Source organism: Tenrec ecaudatus, chromosome 13 (genome assembly GCF_050624435.1).
Source record: "Tenrec ecaudatus isolate mTenEca1 chromosome 13, mTenEca1.hap1, whole genome shotgun sequence".
NCBI classification, from domain to species: domain Eukaryota; kingdom Metazoa; phylum Chordata; class Mammalia; order Afrosoricida; family Tenrecidae; genus Tenrec; species Tenrec ecaudatus.
The window spans coordinates 103,527,635-103,546,776 of NC_134542.1; the positions used below are offsets into that span (position 1 = coordinate 103,527,635).

A 19,142-nucleotide genomic window follows, 5' to 3' on the forward strand; every position below is an offset into this window, starting at 1 on the left:
TTCAAACTGCTAACATTGCAGTTAGCAGCCGAATACATAACCACTACTTCACCATGGCTTCTAATAATCCTGAAAGGTTTTCAGAAAGAACACAGGGCAATCCCAGTGACATAGGTTTTCAGGACATTGAAAACTACATTGGTGAGGAAAAGACCAGAAAAATTACCATGAGGAATTGTTTTCTGTAATCGGTTTACCGATTATAAGGATCTACATGTGACCTACTCCCTGGGGGATGGACAACAGAAAAGGAGGTGAAGGGAGACCCCGGATAGGGCAAGATATGACAAAATAATAATTTATAAATTATCTTGGGCTCACGAGGGAGGAGGGAACGGGGAGGGAGGGGGAAAAAGAGGACCTGATGCAAAGGGTTTAAGTGGAGAGCAAATGCTTTGAAAATGATTAAGGCAAAGAATGTACAGATGTGCTTTATACAATTGATGTATGTATGTGTATGGATTGTGATAAGAGTTGTATGAGCCCCTAATTAAAAAAATAAACGAGGGAAAGCAAAGCAAAGAGCAAAAGACAGCCTTTACAGTGTGAAGTCGTCCGTGTGCCCTTGGGGGCTAAAGGCTGAAAATCCCTACATTATTAAAAAACAAAAAAAAGAATTGTTTCTGTCACAATGCCCCTACTCATTCTGTGAGGATAGCAAGGCTGGTCTGTGAGAACCTGTCTCCTACCATCCTGCCTCCCTGAGCAGGAGATTTTTTTTTAATCCCTTCAAACTCAAAGAAGATTTAAAATACACTCAAGGATGTTCAGACCATCGGGTTGACATGAATCAGTGCAGAATTCTTGTTTTTGCTATTTTTAAAAATAATTTACAAATTATGAATTAAGTAGGAAGTTACCATATTTTAGATCAACAACTTTGTATTCAATAGTTCAAACACACCAAGAGTTTACCCTTCGTTCACTTTTGGATTTCTCTTCCTTCTGTGGACTACTTACTAACTTCCATTTTACCCAAGCTAATAGCTGTCAACAGTCTAGTCCATTGCTTTATCTTTCCTCCTTTGTCTTCCCCCATCTTTTCCCAACCCCTTGGAATCTCCAAAGTCCGTTCCCTTAGTATAAAAGTCTTTATATTTTTTGTTTGTTTCCTTTTAATCATGGCTTCATATAATATTTTCCCTTTTATTGATTGGCAAGTTTCACTCAGGCCTGTACATACTGTTCGGTGTTTCGTGGTATCACCATTTTGTGTGTGTGTGTGTGTGTGTGTGTGTGTTTGTGTGTACACACGTACCAATGCTGCTTTATCCTTCCTACTGCTGGACATTTAGGTTGTTTCCAACAAGCGCTGCAGTGTACATGGGTGTGCATATGTTACTGACTTTAGTAGAGGATTTGTTGGATTATATGGAATTTCTATTCCCTGAGATAACGTCATACCACTTTCCATAGAGGTTATACATAGTTACAGACCCGCCAACAATGGATGAGGGTTTCAGGCTCCACGGCCTCTCCAGCATTTATTATTTTCCTATTGTGTTTTTTTTAAGTTGGTTGTTTGTTTGTTGAACTTGGCTGGCAGTGTAGGCATCAGGAAATATCTCATTCTTTTTTTTTTTAGATCATTTTATTGGGATTCATACAACTCTTATCACAATGCATACATCCATCTATTGTGTCAAGCACAGTTGTACATTTCTTGCCATCATCATTCTGAAAACACTTGTGCTTTCTACTTGAGCCCCTGGTACCACTTCCTCATTTTTTTTTCCTTCACATCTCCCAGACGACTAGTGAAGATTTCTTCTGTGTTTGTTGGCCATTTGGATGTTATTTTGGGTGAACTGTTTGTTCATTTCCTTTGCCCACATTTTAATTGGTTTAGTTGCCTTATTAAGGTGTTGCACTTTTCTCTATGTATTAGAGAAAAAAATATTTCAGTCTCTTGTCCATAGTGTGAACAAAAGTTTTTTTCCACTCCATGGGGTCTCTTTTTCAGAGTGCAGAATTCTTCAGGTAAAGGTTCAAGAAATGGATACACTGCTTTCAGAAATGTATGAACCTAATAGTTTCACACTTGGAAATTTTGTTTGAAAGGTTTCTGTGCTTTTGTAGCAATACTTTTTTACTTATCCTAAACTTGTAATTACTGTCCTTACTATCATTGTATGTGCAATGACCAATTAGTTTAAAAACCTTTCTTTTAGCATATTGGTGATAAGTTGATTTAAATTAATTTATTAAAAAATATCCTTATTCCAGAGCATATACGACATTAACAGTTCCTCTTGTTTAAAGATCTCATGGCGTACGGAGGAGATTAAGTACAAGCAAATAATTCCATACCATAGGAGAAATGCCGTGATGAGTACATTATTCAGAGAACGAGGAGTCTTCACAATGGAATCAAAATAAAATTTTGGTTTTTCCATGAACATTTTAGAGGCCTCTCCTAGTGTAGGTTTATGAAAGGGCTTGTTGGGCAGAGGACAAGCTAAAAGAGTGAAGGCAGAGGAGCATGAGTGGACAAGGGGTGTTCAAAGAAGTACTGGTACTTTCCAGCATTTCTTTAGGCCTTTGGTTCTCAGTCTCTACTCTAGAACTCACTAAAAAAATGAGACCTTTCTCTGGGGCTTTCCAGAGAGATGAGCAGTAGTAGCATATAGGTGAAGAAGTTCTCTGGCTTGTCCTACTTCACCAAATCACTCTTTTTAACGTGTAATTTTTTATTGTGAAATACGTGGTGGTTTACCTGTCAGATCATCCTTTGTGTGCTCTACAACATCAACAACTTATCAACCCTCCCAGTAGCTTCACAGGCCCTTCTTTACCCCAACTACTTATTGTCACATATTAGCTTCTGCTCCATCAAGCTAACAACACCTGCACCTGTCTACCAGTGGTTTTCCAATTTTATTAATCCTTTCAAAGAACCAGTTTATGTCTTATTGATATTTTCTATTATTTTTCTGTTTTATAATTGATTTATTTCTGCCTTAATGCTTATTATTTCTTTTCTGTTGAGAGTTGAAAGTTTATTTTGCTGCTTTTGTTCTGGTTGTTGGAGATGTTGTGTTAAAGTGTTGATTTTTGTCGTTCTTTTCTGATGTGTGTATTTATTGCCATAGTTGCCCTCTGGGTACTGTTTTCACTGAGTCCCAAAGGTTGCTGTATTTTTGCCCTCATTTACTTCAAGGTATCTAAAATTTTTATTTCATCAGTTACCCAGTTGTTAATAAAGGTATTGATTTTCATATATTTGATTTTTTTTCTCCTTGATCCTCCTATTGTTGAAGGAAGATCTAATTTTATAACATTGTGACCTGAGAAAATATTTTGAAATACTTGGTGTTTTAAATGTCGTAAGTAAGGCTGCTTTGTGACCTATGATTTATTCTGGAGAATGTACCGTGTGCACTGGAAAATAATGTATTATATTGGTTGTTGGGTCAGGTGTTCCAGGTCAAATTAATTGTGTTATTTAGTTCTGTTTTTGTTGAGTTTTTTTCCCGGTGTTCTGTCCTTCTTCAAGAAAATTGAAGTGCCCACTGTTAGTGGAGTGTTTTTTAGTTCTCTCTTCAACCATCTAAGTGATTGATTAATGTATTTTGAGCCTTTCATTGGGTGGATAGATGTTAATTATTGTTATATCTTCTTGTTCATTTGTCCTTGTAATGATCATATAATGTCACTCATGATAGATTTTGCCTTGAAGTCGGTTGTATCAGGGATTAATATTGCCACTTGCTTTTAAGTTATCACTGTTGGCTTGCAATTTTGTCTCTCCTTTGATTTTTAGTCTACTTTGTGCATTGCTGAAAAGTTTCTTGTCAGCTATACATAGATGGATCCCACTTTCTCACCCAATCTGGTTTTCCCTGTCTTTTGATTTGTGCGTTTAATCCATTTATATCTGGTGTTATATTTGTACATACACTGCCATAATGATGATAGGTATGAATATATTGTTAATTTGCTCTGTGTGTATGTGTTTGTGTGTCTATGTGAGTGAAAGCTTGGTATTTTTGTTCCTTATAAATTTCAATGCCAAGTTTCTTTTGTATGAGTTTTCTTCCCTTTTTTCCCCCTTTGCTGTTATTTTACTTTTTACTGGACTTTTTTTCTTTGATTAGGTTTTTCCATTTTCTTTATTAATTATTAAGGAGTCCTGGAGGTGAATTGGATTATATGTTAATCTGATAACAGCAAGGCCAGCAGTTTGAAATCACTAACCTTTCTGCTCCCATAAAGATTTATAGCCTCTTATTGTTTCTGCTGGGTTTCCCAGTTTGTGAAGCACAAACGGAGTGGATGCATAGAGATAATTACTGATGCAAGGAAGTATTGGGGATGAGAGGTGGGAGACAGGGTGGGTAAGGGGATTTCAGCCGTAAACAAGGCAGGAGAGAGGAGGGAACACTAGAACTGATTGTGATAACACACTCATGAGGGGGCATGTTCTAAAATTGAATGTGGTAATAATTGTACAATTCTTCTTGATATGATTGAATTTTATGATATGTGCCAATAAAGCTGTAAAGAAAGTTTATAGCCTCAGGATCCCACCCTAGGCGCAGTTGCAATCATTTTTCTGGCCAACCCGATGGCATTGTTTGGTTTTGGTTTTGTAAATTATTTTCTTTTCAAATTAGGCCAGTCTATTCTCTCTTGAAAACTCTGTGGACTTCCTTTCCAATCGAATGGTTTGTCTTTGACTTCACTGGGGAATATCTATTTTCAGTCTTGTAGGTTTATTTTATTTTGAGAACTGCGTTAAGTGGCTTGGTTTCTGGGAGTTGGTGTCTTGTATTTTGCTCTCAGGTTAATGTCTGCTATTAATTGATTCTCTGTCCAAAGAACTCTCCTTGCTATTTTTTGTAATGCTGGTCTTATTTCTCACAAGTTCCTTAAAATCTCCCTGTCAGGAAAGCCCTATTTCTCCCTTATAATTGAGGGATAATTTTCTTGGATATAGGATTCTTGGTTGGCAATTTTTCTTCCTTCAGGGTTTTCTATGTATTACTGCTTTGCCTCATGCCTCCCTGCTTTCTCCCAACAATTCCAAACTTATTTTTAAAAATAATTTTATTGGGGGATCTTACAGCTCTTACAACATTCCATGCATCAGTTGTATCAAGCATATTTTTACATACACTGCCATCATCAGTTTCTAAACATGTACTTTCTACTTGAGCTCCTCTTTTTTCCTCTTTCCACAACACCCACCCTCATGACCCGTTGATTAAATTATAAATTATTATTGTTTTCATGTCTTGCACCAACTGCTGTCTCCTTTCACTTCTTGTTGTTCATCCCCCTAACAGTGGTTTTCCACCTTCCTAATGCCATGGCCCTTTAATATAATTCATGTTATGGTGAAAACCCCCCACTCTCATGAAATTATTTTTGTTGCTACTTCATAACTGTAATTTTGTTATTGTTCTGAATCTAAAGAGTTGTTTGACCCCAGGGGGTCATGACCCGCAGGTTGAGAACCACTGCTCTGGGGGGATTCTGCATCATTGCGATCCTCCAAACTTATTTTTATTGGATCCCCTTTGTAGGTAACTTTGGTTTTTTACCTAGCTGCTCTCAGGATTCTTTCCGTACCCTTGATACTGGAAACTTTGACTCTAGTATGTCTTGGGATTTTCTTTTGGCTTCTATCATGTTTGATTTTCTTTCAATGTTTTAAATGGTTATTTTATCCTCTTTATGGTGCTTTCTGTCTGTTTTTTTTCTTGTTGCTTGTTTCTTTTGCTCTGCACCCCAAGTGAGAGTTGTTACTTGCCTTGGTATTGTTCCACGTAATTCTTAGTTTCTTCAGATTTTTTTAATTGATCTTCAAGCTCACTAATTCAGCCTTCCAATGTTTCAGTTCTGCTTTGCTCTTTCAAAGTGTTGTCTAATTGTAATAATTTAGTATTAATATTCTAGACTTCTATTTCGAATTTCTATGTTTTTTCATTTATTTTGTCAGATTGTTTTTGTAATATTTCTCCAGGTTCTTCTAAAGGATTTTTGTAGCTCTCAATCTTTTTCTCCATATGCTGGAAGTTTGTGAACATTGCTTCTGAATTTCTTTTCTAAGCTCCCCATTGCCTTTACTCCCTCAGAAAGTCCTTGTTATTTTCCTCTGTATATGGGTTAATTTTTGTGCTGTTGCTTTCTTGTTTCTCTGTATGAACTTGGGCGTTGTGATGTACCTGTTAAAGTGCAGGAGTGGCTAGGTCTCCCTCAGGTGCAGTGATAAAGCAATGATTTTTTTAAAAATCTACAATGCAAATAGTAAACAGACCAGCTAATAAACAAGTACACCAAAGGGTGGGAGTGAAAGTTAATACTAATAAACAAGTAAGTACTGACCACCTTTCTGGACACTGAGTTGGGGATTTGCCACTACCATTAACTCATGAAGGTGTGTGCCCTATCCCTCTAGTACTGCTCTTCTGATTGAAAACATAGCCCCAAACTTATATGGCTAGGCCCAGACCCTCGGAACCAATGAATTTGTGTGCTCTGTCATTCAACTAGCTCAAAAAAAAAAAAAAAAGCCTGTGTTGGTTTGTCCTGATTTCAGCTCCCAGAGCCCACAAATACTGGTGCCCTGCTACTCTGCTGCTTCAGAAACAGTCCCATGCTGGCAGCGTGGGTCCAGGGCTGCAGTGCCAACGAATGCATGTGCCTGCCCCTCTGCCATCTCAAATAACAGTCCCAAGCAGGCCTGGCCTGATGCAGGACCTTAAAGCCAATGAGTGAGTGTTCCTTACCTTTCCACCAGTTCAAAAACAGCTCCAAGCCAGCAGGGTCATTTCTGTGGCTTCAGTGCCTATGAGTCCTTGTGTCCTGCTGCTCCTCCAGTTTGTCTGCCAGCTCCACTCAAGCCACATCGAATTCTGCAGCTACTGTTGGGCATGCAGTTTGGGTCTGAGACCCCTCCGTGAGCCAGGAAGCCGTGGAGCACTGAGGATAATTCATTTTCCCCTACTCCCCCACCTAAAAAATAGCCTCTTGTGCTGTTGATTCACTTAGCCTGTTTTTCTCAGAAATATAGGGCTCTGAGTTTCTCCTCCAAGTTTTCCTCCATCTCATTCTTCTCACGCCTTCTTAAAGAAGATTTGTATGATATGTCTGCCTCACTTGCCATCTTTCCTGGAAGTCCTACCAAGTTCCTTTTTTAGGCCTATAAAGAATTTTGAACTGGAGGCTAACATGATCATATAAAGATGTCAGAGGTAGCATCCTGGTGGCAGTGTGGAGGACGGTTTACTAGTAGAGGCAGAAAGAACAGTTAGAATGCTATTGTTCTAGCCCAATACTGGATGTATTTGCTGTGTAAAGTCTTTTCCTGAAGCCTTTAGACTTTTACTGACCTAAGCTTTCAGCAGTAAAAAATTTTGTCTAGTTTCCTGGAGCAAGAAGAAAAAAGGATAAACAGAAGAATGAAAAACCAAGAACTTTAAAAAATATTAACAGCTTTCTCTGTCTCTCTCTCACTCACTCACTCACTCACCCTGGGAACAGTTCTAGAAAAGTAACTCCCTAGGGAAGAAACAATTTAATACATGCATTGTAGTAGGTTTTGAAATTAACATGTTTTGCAGCTTTGTAAACATAATATTTGGTTCTTTAAAGTGATCAATAGAGGAAAGAAACAAGATTTTCAATGATGCTCCAAAAAATGACAAGTACAAGTAGATATTTTATAGACCTGCAGACTGAGTGGGTGTGAAAGTAGAATAGGGGTATTTGCTTTGCTGCAAATGTAATCATGAATGTGGAGTGAGCACACTGGGGACAAGTTGGCACTTCTTCCACATAACAAAACATCTGGAGGTCTTGGTTGCTCATTCTAAAGGATCAGGTTTCAGGGGACACCAAGATTAATTTGCATAGCTCTGTCCACAAAAGCAATATTCTGTGTCCTGCTTTGGTGAGTAACAACTCATGTCCTCAGAGCTTGTGAGCAGCCATCCAGAGGACAATTATTGGTCGGAAAGAAGAGTGAAGAAAATAGATGCATGTCAGCAATCCGTCCAGTGGACCATACAACCATCACTCTCCCAGAACCTGAAAGCAGAATTGGGTGATACTTGGCTAGGCGGCCACTACCAACTTCTCTGAAAGCAGTCACATTAGGATGTCTTGGATAGAAGGGAGGGAAATGTGGGGAAATTTAAAGTTAGAGAAAAGACTAGGGTGATTGGTGAGACTGAGACTAGTGGAACCCTCAAGACTGTGGCTGTTAGTCACCTTTCAAGTCTGGAAAGGAACTCAACACCACCTACCCTTACTTGGTTTTCAGTCAGACAGTAGGTTTGTATTGGGAACAGTACCGCCAGGAAGGTACAGAGCCTTTAGAATAACGCTTCGAAATGGGAAGGGTAGCATTTCTACAAGGACAGAATTCAGAAGGGTTAAAGAAGGAAGAGGACTGGAAACAAAACAGGAAGTGGGATAAGTGATGGTACATTGTGGGGATTTCTGAAAAGACGTGAAATGCAATGTGTATGAATTGTTGAATGGAAAACCGATTTACTTTGTAAGCCTTCCTCCAATTCACAAACATTTTTAAAACCAGAGGAAGTTTTTTCGAGAAAAACATGAAGATTATCCATGATAGGCAAATACTGTAAGCATCAAATGTAAAGATAACCAGTGCTGGGGAGATGGTCACACTGACCAACCAAGGACCCATACAATACCTCTAGCTTAATATCTCAAATGTTGCATATTGTTCAATATTATGAATTTCATATAAATATATGGTATCACATAGTTTCATTTATAAGTTAATAGTATATATAATTAAGTTGTTTTTAAATAAAATAAGATGTTTTTTAAAGAAAATGTGTGATTTCATTCACGTTTCATTTTGACTCATGTCCATAGAGGTAGGTGTATAAGAAATGTCTATAAAACAATAATTTTGTCTCACTCTTTATCTGCTTCATATAGCAATATGAAACTGCCCGCATTGTAAAGGCTAGATCGTTTTCTTTATTTTTTTGAATCCTATCCTTGGTTTTCAAAAACAGTTCTTTGTTGACCAAGATTTCGTATGTGTTACTTCTAATTGCTATGGATGCTTTCCATGTCTATTACATGGCCATCCTGTTCTGTGTAGAGCCTTTGATAGGGCCGTTTCTACTCTAGAGCCTTTGTACTCTAAAGGAAAACACGACACTGGTGGGGACAGTGCCAGGTAGAGAGCTGCTTCTTCTGATGGAGGGTGGGGGAGATTAAGTTTTTTCATTAATTTTATCTATAAATAATGATAACAGCTACTTTGTTAAGAAAGGATATTCCTCTCTGTTTTCTCCTACACCCTACCCTCCCAATAGTTCTAAGGTGTCATTTGTAATCCTAAAGTCATACTGAGGGATTATTCCCTTATTACATTTCAGGGATTGATTGTTTTAATTATAAATGTAAGTGTAATATCTTAACTAAGAATTTTACTTGCTTCCCAAGCCGTTTCCTGCAAATGAGAATTCCAAATTTACCTCTCAGAAAGAGGATGACTATGAGCATGCAGCAAAGTATATGAAAAATGGTCATATAAGACTACCTTTGGTAAGTTATTCTTTTGCAAAAGTATTTTATAGAAAATGGAAAAAAGTGTACATCTTATGTATACTTAGGAGGTTATTTTACAGGTTTGCAGTCCTCAGGTGCAGTGACTTAGTTCTTTAAATCAGAGCCTTATTAGTGTTTCCTCTAAGTTGTGACTGCTCTGGCTAAAGCTGTAGAATAAAGTACACGTCAGCGAGCTGATACTAGAGTGCTCCCTCAGAGAAAGTACAGAGGGGGTTGTTTGCCTGCCCTACCACACATCTCCCTACCACAAGTACCTGTTCTCCCAGCTGATCTACAGAGAGAATTCAAGGCCCATGAACCTAGAAGAAAAACATCATCTTCGTTTGAAGTAATTTTTACCTGAGAGTTGACATAATCTCTAATTATGAATGCAACAGCACCACAGTGGTAATTGGCTAGAGCTGTCTTTATTATTAATAGAAATTATACTTTCATAATACATTTCTGCTGACATCTTAGAATATTGTTTTATATTCATCCATACCCCCAACTATATTAGTTATTAGAAATGCTAATAGGTCTTGCTTCAGTGCATTATTAATAAAGTGGTAAAAATGTTACTCTATCAAATTTTCTGGAAACTATTTAAATATAATTTATTTCCTTTATGTGAAATCTATTTTGTGACTACTTTGAAAAAACAAAAATCTTTGTTTTGTTTTGTTTTTTTAACCGTTTTATTGGGGGCTCATACAACTCTTATCACAATCCATGCATACATCAATTGTGTAAAGCACATTTATACAGTCATTGCCCTCATCATTCTCAAAACATTTGCTCTCCACTTAAGCCCCTGGCATCAGCTACTCATTTTTCCCTTCCCTCCCTGCTCCCCATCCTTCATGAACCCTTGATAATTCATAAATTATTCTTTTGTCATATCTTGCCCCATCCGACGTCTCCCTTCACCCACTTCTCTGTTGTCCATCCCCCAAGGAGGAGGTCACATGTAGATCCTTGTAATCAATCCCCATTTCCACCCTTCCTCCACCCTCCCAGTATCGCCACTCATACCACTTGGTCCTGAAGGGATCATCCACCCTGTATTCCTTGAATTTGCAGTTCCTATCTGTACTAGTGTACATCCTCCGGTCTAGCCACATTTGTAAGGTAGAACTGGGATCATGATAGTGGGGTAGGAGAAAGTATTTAGGAACTAGAGGAAAGTTGTATACTGCTTACATCGCACCCTGACGACTTGTCTCCTTCCTGAGACTCCTCTGTAAGGGGATGTCTAGTGACCTGCAAATAGGCTTTGGGTCTCTACTCCGCACTGCCCCCGTCATTCACTATGAGATAATTTTTTGTTCTGATGATGCCTGATACCTGATCTCTTCAACACCGCATGATCGCACAGGCTGGTGTGCTTCTTCCATGTGGGCTTTGTTGCTTCTGAGCTAGATGGCCGCTTGTTTATCTTCAGGCATTTAAGACCCCAGGCACTATATCTTTTGATAGCCAGGCACCATCAGCTTTCTTCACCACATTTGCTTATTCACCCACTTTATCTTCAGCAGTTGTGTCAGGAAGATGAGCATCATAGAATGCCAATTTAACAAAGGAAAGTGTTCTTACATTGAGAGTACTTGAGTGGAAACCCAATATCCTTCTGCTACCTTAATACTAAACCTGTGAATACATGCACATAGATCTATTTCCCCATCATATAAAAATATATTTGCATATGTGCATGCCTTTATTTAGACCTCTATAAATGCCCTTCGCCTCTAGCTCTTTCCTCTATTTCCTCTGACTTTCCTCCTGTCCCACTATCATGCTCAGTCTTCATTTGGGTTTCTGTAATTCTTGGTTATATTACCCTTGATCATGACCTACCAGGCCTCCCACAACCTCCTCACCATCGATTTGGATCACTTGTTGTTCCCTTGTCCCTGGGTTTGTTAACACCACTACCTTTACCCCCCCCCCCTGTCCCATGTCCCCCCGGAACTGTCAGTCCTGGTGTTTTCTCCTCCAGATTGTTCATCCAGCTTGTTCATCCAGCCCTTCTTATTTAGACAGACCTGCAGAGATAATAACATGCACAAAAACAAGACAGAGCAAAACCAAGCAACAATATACAGCAAAACAACAATAAACCAATGACAAAAAAAACACAACAAGAAGGAAAAGCTTGTAGTTAGTTAAAGGACTGTTTGTTGGCCTTTAGGAGTGTTTTCCAGTCCAGTCTATTCAGGTACCATGCCCTGACCCCAAAGTCCACCTTCAGCATTCCCCGGGGACCTCGCCACTCCGTTCCCTTGCTGTTTGTTGCACCCCCTTAGTGTTTTGCCTTGGTGTGGCGAGATCAGATCTGGCACAGTTCCCACACTGTGCCTCCAGTGTTGTCATGTGTAGGGCTATGGGTGAGTGAGGGACGTCATGTCTCATAGTGGGGCCGGCCATGTGGTCCTCTCTCTGGACTGGCTGCTCTAATTGGGAACATCGTCCTCAAGACCTGGTGGGCCATGATGTGCTCCACTCTCTCCTCCTCCCCCTTCATCTGCTCCCATGCTCTCCGATCACATGTCCCTCTCCCAGAGCTGCAGATTCAGTGCCCTCCTTTGAAATAAATTCTTCTGTGGGGAGGGGCAGGTATCCACGTAGCAGTTGGGATTGGGACCGGCCCCTCAGACCTCTCCACTGAAAAAACAAAAATCTTATTCCTTCCGTCACTGTTATTTGGTGTTTCAAGATGGACTTTTTTTGTTTTTAATTTCCCCAGTTAAAGTAGAATACACAGGGAACATGCTATTTCCACGTGCACCCTACTCAAACACAGAACTCTCAAGTCTGTTTTAATTTACAGTAGCCCTGAGGGACACGTAAGGTTCCCAAGAATGTAAATCTAATAAGGAAACCGGCTGCCACATTTTTCTCCCACGCCCGATTACTGCGCCACCAGGGCTCCTTTGTAGATACACACAAACGTCTTTTTTTAACATGTAGTCACCCTTTAGCTTAGCATGAGCGAATTGGAGAACTTGGCGGGAGGGGGAAAGTGGTAAGAGATGATATTAAAAGTTAATTTCACTTGTTTTTTTGGAGGGGGGCCAGGATCAGATCACAATAGCATTATTGTATATATATTTACAGTGAAGCTTGGGGGCTTTGGTTCACTTCTACCATTCTAATTGAAAATATGCATATATTCATTTAAATTTTGAATCTAAACTTTACTTTTTTATTTTAGGGAACCTTAAGCAAATCAGAATGGGAAGCAACAAGTGAGTAATCATCATTATAGTTTTACTGTCATGCTTTAAGCAAATATTTCAAGGAGATCATTAATATGTGAAAAGTCTAGAATCTTTCTGCTATGTTTCTGTACTGTGTGGTTCTTTACACACATGTAAGCACACCTCAGTAGTTGGTCCATTCTAAGCGCACAGGTTTCCTCCTCTAGGTATTATCTTTCCTTGGGTCTCAAATCTAAGTAGTGCAGTAAAGCTACATCTCAGACTACTACTGGTTTTTTGGTTAAAGCTTTATTGTCAGCATTGCTGCGATACTTTAAAAGGGGTCAGTCTGATTTCTTACAAGGTTTCTTCAACTTCTCTAAAAAGAAAAAAATAAAGATTTAAAAACCTCTGAGGTAATTCATTTCAGGCCTGCAGGGTTGCGATGTGCCAGCATCTGGTTTGGTTGGTTTAATCTTCACAGAAATTTCCTGCCACCTCTTTTTCCTGTGCAGTGGCTAGTGACGTATAACCACTGCATTGCCAGGGCGTCTCAGTAGCTTTCAGTGACCCAGCATGCTGACAGGCTACATTGTGGAGCAGTTTCCTGTAGATGGAGGTATGTGCGGGGTGGCATTTGGCACGATTGGACTGCAGACTCCTCTTGGGTATTGAACAAGGGAAGCAATGCTGACTTGTTAGCAGACTTAGGACACCCTTGTTTGCTTTCCTACCTTATCCTCTAGAAGTGCCAAATGTCACTCGCCCTGCTCTCTGATTTACTACACTGCCAGCCACGTTTCCTTTTCTGAAAGTAAGAAAAGGAGCGGAAGAATAATATAACCCAAGAAGTATTTTAGTAAGACTGATGAATTCCTACACAGTTTGGTTTGGAAAGCCAAGAAGCAAGATTAGGAGGCTGTTTCATAGCCTGCCTCCATTCAAAACCTAACTTCAGAAGCAGATAATGTAAGTAACATGACCTAGTACAGTGGTTCTCAACCTTCCTAATGCCCTGACCCTTTAATACAGTTCCTCATGTTGTGGTGACCTCCCCTCAACCATAAAATTATTTTCATTGCTACTTTATCACTGTGAATTTTCTACTGTTATGAATTGGGCAACCCCTGTGAAAGGGTCGTTCGACCCCCAAAGGGGTCGCAACCCACAGGTTGAGAACTTCTAACCTAGTACCTTAACCCAACTGGCTGGATGCCCTTGCACATGCCTTGAACATCCTTGTGATAGCTTGAGCATTTGTCATCTTTTCAGGTTATTTTCTTAGCTAAAAATTTACTAGTATTTTATTAGAAGATATGATGGGTTTGGATTGAAGTATGATTCAGAATAAGGAATTTTCTGTATTTGAGGGAACACACTTCAAAGCAGGTGACCTTCGTTAACAAAGAATGCCCATATATTAAGTGGACAGACTTTGGGCCTCCGCTCAAGTCCTCCCTCAGTGCAAGAACACTTTGTTCTAACAACCTGGCATTCTGTGATGCTCAGCATTCCAACACAAATGCTAAAGACAAAATGGGTGCATAAGCTAATGTGGTGATGAAAGCTGATGTTTATAGGCTATCAAAAGATATAGTGTCTGGGGTCTTAAAGCAGTAGTTCTCAACCTGTGGGTCGCAACCCCTTTGGGGGTTGAATGACTCTTTCACAGGGGTTGCCCAATTCATAACAGTAGCAAAATTACAGTTATGAAGTAGCAATGAAAGTAATTTTATGGTTTGGGGGGTGACCACAACATGCAGAATTGTATTAACGGGTCACGGCATTAGGAAGGTTGAGAATCACTGTCTTAAAGGCTTGAAGTTAAACAAGTGGCCATCTGGCTGAGAAGCAACGAGCCCACATGGAAGAAGTACACCAACCTGTGCGATCATGAGGTGTTGACAGAATCAGGTAATAGGCACGAGAAGACCCAAAGCAAACAAACAAACATTGTTGAGAACGAGGAGTGTTGGAACAGAGACCCCCAAACCCATCTCTAGACAATAAGACATCCCCTCACAAAAGGGTCACAAGAAAGGGATGAGTCAAGCAGGGCACCAGTGAAACACACAGTATTCCTCTAGTTCCTCTAGTTCTACTTCTAGGCTTCCTTACCCCCACTATAATGACCCCAGTTCTGCCTCTCAGTTCTGGCTAGGTTGGAGAATGTACACTGACTGATAGAGGTAAGGTTTCATGTCATTTCAGACAAACCCTCAGGAACAGAAATGGAAGTAGCGATACTTGGAGGGTAGGGGCAAGGTAGGGAGAGAAGGGGAGGAAGGGGGAACCAATCGCAATGATCGACTCATAATACCCCCACCCAGGGGGATGAACAACAGAAATGTGGGTGAAGGGAGACAACAGTCGTTGCAAGATATGAAAACAATAATTATTTATCAAGGGGTCACGAGGTAGGGAGGGGAAAAGCTGTTGATACCAAGGACTCAAATAGAAAGTAAATGTTTAGAAAATGATGATGGCGATTTATGTACAAATATGCTTGATACAATTGATGTACGGAATGTTATAAGAGCTGTACGAGCCACCAATAAAGTGATTTAAGAGGGAAAAAAAGTGCCCTAGGGAATCGGTGCATACCAAGGACACTGCCTCTTCTAGTAGTCAGTAATATAGTACACCTATTCTTCCGATTTACTTTACTCCAGGTAAAAAGATTGAATGATGAAATTATTCTAGTTGTAATTTTATTTACTTTCACACTTTAGATTTTTCCTTCTTCAAGCTGTTTTTAGAGCTGTTAAACTGGTTTTCTTGTGAGTGCCATGTAACTGAATATTTTAGTAGGTGATTATTTGTTTTCAAATAAATACACAATCCCGTATTTACTTAAATATGACCGCATAGCTTAAGAACTTTTAGGATTAAAGGCTCATTTTCCTCTTCACTGGGGCTGCTTGAGAACCCAAGAATTTTAACAAATTATATGGAAAACACAGATTATTTTATTGACCATGGGAATGTGAGAAACTAAACTCTTAACTTTGATTTTTTTTCTCTTGTAGGCATTTACTTGGTGTTCGCATTTGAGAAGCAGTAGTGAGCACATTTGTGAACGACAGCAGAACATCTATTTCATCTTAGAGATTGAACAGCCTTCTGTTTATGTATTTTAATTATCCTAAATATGCAGGATGCTGCCAGAAACTCCAGTGTGTGTTCATTAGTTACTGCCTCTGATAGGTGACCTTTGTGTATATAAGAGTGAATTGGAACTTTTGCTTAAACAATCGGTATCTCAGTAATATTCTGAGAATTCCATTTGCCTCTATTGTAAAATCCCTACTCTAACTTGTTAAAGCAGCTGCACTCAGACCACAGTGCTCTGATTCGTTCTGCCCATGTTGGCGTTCCGTGGTAAATGTGCCATGTGTCCAGAGTTGGTGAGGGGTGAACAAAGATGTGTGTGCGGGCTTCTCTGTGTGATCTTATTATGAGGTGTTTTATAGATGATGGGTTGTGTTCTATACTGTTGGATGTTCAGTGTGTATTACTGAAGTTAGGAGTTTAAAACTTCTAACAGTCAAGATTCTAGGCAAGTTATTGTGCTAGAATTTTAGCCACTTAATTTCCATATAAATAGTGATTACTTTTATTTGCTGACATAGTGTAATTCCAAAAGTAGTTAGGACATTTTAGTCGGAAACCTAGAGCTCTTTTTGAGTTTTGGTGCTTTCTCTTAAATTGATAACAATTAATGCTTCTTGTTACTAAATATAATTAGACCGGTTTGTTTTTCTTAATTGAACAAACAATGTAGTCACTTTTGTCAAGGCTTAATTAAAATTTCTCCTAGGTAAATCCATTGCACATATTTTCTTCTCAACTGTCACTACAGTTCCACTTAAAAACTTGAGAATTTTTATATAAGTGCATGACCACAAAGGAAGCAGATAGATGGATAGATACTCACTGCTGTTAGAACTAGATTGCAGAGGCTGTGTGCTAAACATGAGTATTTGCACAGTAAGGTCTAGTTGCTAAACATCATGAGTTTTACTTGCCATTTCAGAGTGAGCATTATGATCACCCTCAATTTCTTGCTTGACTATTCTTCCATAATAATGGCACTGACATAAACCTGGGAAAATAGGAGCCCTTACGTTACATCACAATATGAAGAAGCTGCTGGTTTGTTTTTTTATATCTATACTGGAAAACTTAATACACAAAGCAATATGCCCTCTGCAAATACTGTGTATTCTTCTAAAATAATTATTTAAAAACTTTAAGAACATTACTTTCTATAGTTATCTAGATTCCTTAAGAAGCACAGTCTCTTATGTTATAGATGTTGATTCTTCACGGTAGCAGAGTAGCAAATTTTTTAGCAAGAGAGTATGAGTTTCCTAATTGTTTTTCTGTAATCTTTCAATATCCAAACTATCACCAGTTTATAAAATTGACTAAGTCTTTGACTTTGTGATAGTTTGCCTGAATGTGTCATTTGTGCAAATAAATAATAGATAACTGACTATGTTGGTAGTCCTTAAGAAAGGTTTAACAATGATGTTTAGGAGATAGGAGGTTAGTCATTATTATATATCCAGATTCATTTTCTAGGGAGTTGCCCAAAATGTTTTTTTATTATTTACCGTATATACTCGAGTGTAAGCCACCCGAATATCAGCCGAGGCACCTAATTTTATCACAAAAAGTGCATTAAAAATGTGCTGGAAAACTCAGCTTATACATGAGTACATACGGTAACTTTTATTTTTTTCAAATTAGGAAAAGGCTTACAGAACATTATCAGTTTGTATTCAACACTTAGCAAACTTCCAAGTGACCTCCCCAGTTTCCATCTTTTTTTTGGTCTGTCTTCCTCTTCACCAAATGAACACGTCTGCCCTCCAGCCCGACTTCCCTCGCCGTCCTTGGTAACCATCACAGTCTGTTGCTTTGGGGTAGACAACTTTTCTTGATTATTTTATAATTGTGGGTTCATATAATATTTTTCCTTTTATGAATGACTAATTACATTGCGTATAATGTCCTTCAAAGTTTCACTGTGTCATGAATAAGAGTCATCATTATTCTTTGATGTGTATAGTAATTGGTGTGTATATACACCACATTTATTTATCCATGGCAGAACGTGTTCAGTAGTCTGGTAGCTTGGGTAATACATGTTTAAAAAGCTTCTGCTTTAGTATTCCTGTTGCTCTTTTCATTTTATGGTCTTATTAATTTCTAAGCTGGTAATAAAATGCTGTCTAGCCTCCTCTAAACGTTTTACTGCATAGATAATCTGGGGGAGAGGAGAACCACCCCCCCGCAGAGGTGTGTGTCAATGATGGTACTACAAAGAGAAGAGGAAAGACAGGTAGCGTCTGCTTCACTGAGGCTCTTCAGGGAGTAGAAGAGCATAGTGCAAGTCTGGAGACCCGACAGGCTGGTGCTGCGCGTGGGAGAAGTACTCTTAAGGGACTCTTAGAAGACATGAACTTCAGCAAGTTCCCTATTCCATAAGCTTTGTTTGCCTCGATGCTTTCGCTTCGATACCGTCCGCTCCTGGATAGCCCCTCACAGCAGTTAAGTGCTTGGGCAGTAACTCGGAAGAACTGCTAGGAAAATAACTAGAGAAAGCTGCCCGATGACTCCGTCTGGATCTATTCACCAAAATAGAAATTGGCAGACTTATCCCTTATGCCCACAGGCTAAAGATTCAGTGATTTTCCATTGGGACTTGTAACATTATAGAAGGGTGTGGGGCAGGGCATCGCCTGCTTATGTTCCCAGACTCTGTCTTGTCACTGTGGGGTCAGGAAGAATGTCTATTCTATGCTCCAGGCCAGGGGTGTCAGACTGGCGGCCCACAAGCACGCACGCGGCCCCGTGGTAATTTTTGGTGGCCCGCAGTGCTCTGAAATAAAATGAAAATAGACAAAATGGTTATGAAGAAAATAGCACAGTAGGCAATACCGTACACCCAATTCCCTCGTTAACCCTTTAAGTACTGAAGACGAGTCTACACATGCCCAGTGCCTTTCCAGGGGGCCTGTGGACGTGTATAAATGCGCCGACTCAGTTCCGGCGACGATTGGAAGCGGTCTGTCTGCCACTCTCAGTGCCACGTAATGTAACAGACCCTCATAGCGAAAGGTTAAAAAGCCCTCTGGGTTGTCCTGTTATGGAATCATACCTTGAGGCAGTGCTGGTTAACATTCTCAGAGGGACTCCATTACGATTGTGCATCACGTTTGTCAGCTGCCCAACAGTTGTTTTTTTTATTAGTTACTATATTTTCCGGTCACAACATAAGAGGTAAGTGAAAACTAGTAGGAGAAAAGCACCGGCAAGTTTAAGGTAAAGAATAATTTTCATTTTATAAATACATTAAATGTTTAAATGAAAGCATTTGTATAGTATTTT

The 19,142-nt window shown here is 39.4% G+C and overlaps 1 protein-coding gene across 2 annotated transcripts in view; it reads left to right on the top strand.

Moving 5' to 3' along the window:
* Positions 1 to 17,763, top strand: part of RNMT (RNA guanine-7 methyltransferase) — a 43,643-nt gene extending 25,880 nt beyond the window's left edge. For both annotated transcript variants that reach the window (XM_075529903.1, XM_075529904.1), the window contains exons 9-11: positions 9,439 to 9,540; positions 12,758 to 12,791; positions 15,773 to 17,763. In XM_075529903.1, the coding sequence (XP_075386018.1) occupies positions 9,439 to 9,540; positions 12,758 to 12,791; positions 15,773 to 15,807 (171 nt within the window). In that variant the 3' untranslated portion in view covers positions 15,808 to 17,763. The remainder of the gene's footprint in view (positions 1 to 9,438; positions 9,541 to 12,757; positions 12,792 to 15,772) is intronic.
* The last annotated feature ends 1,379 nt before the right edge of the window (positions 17,764 to 19,142 follow it).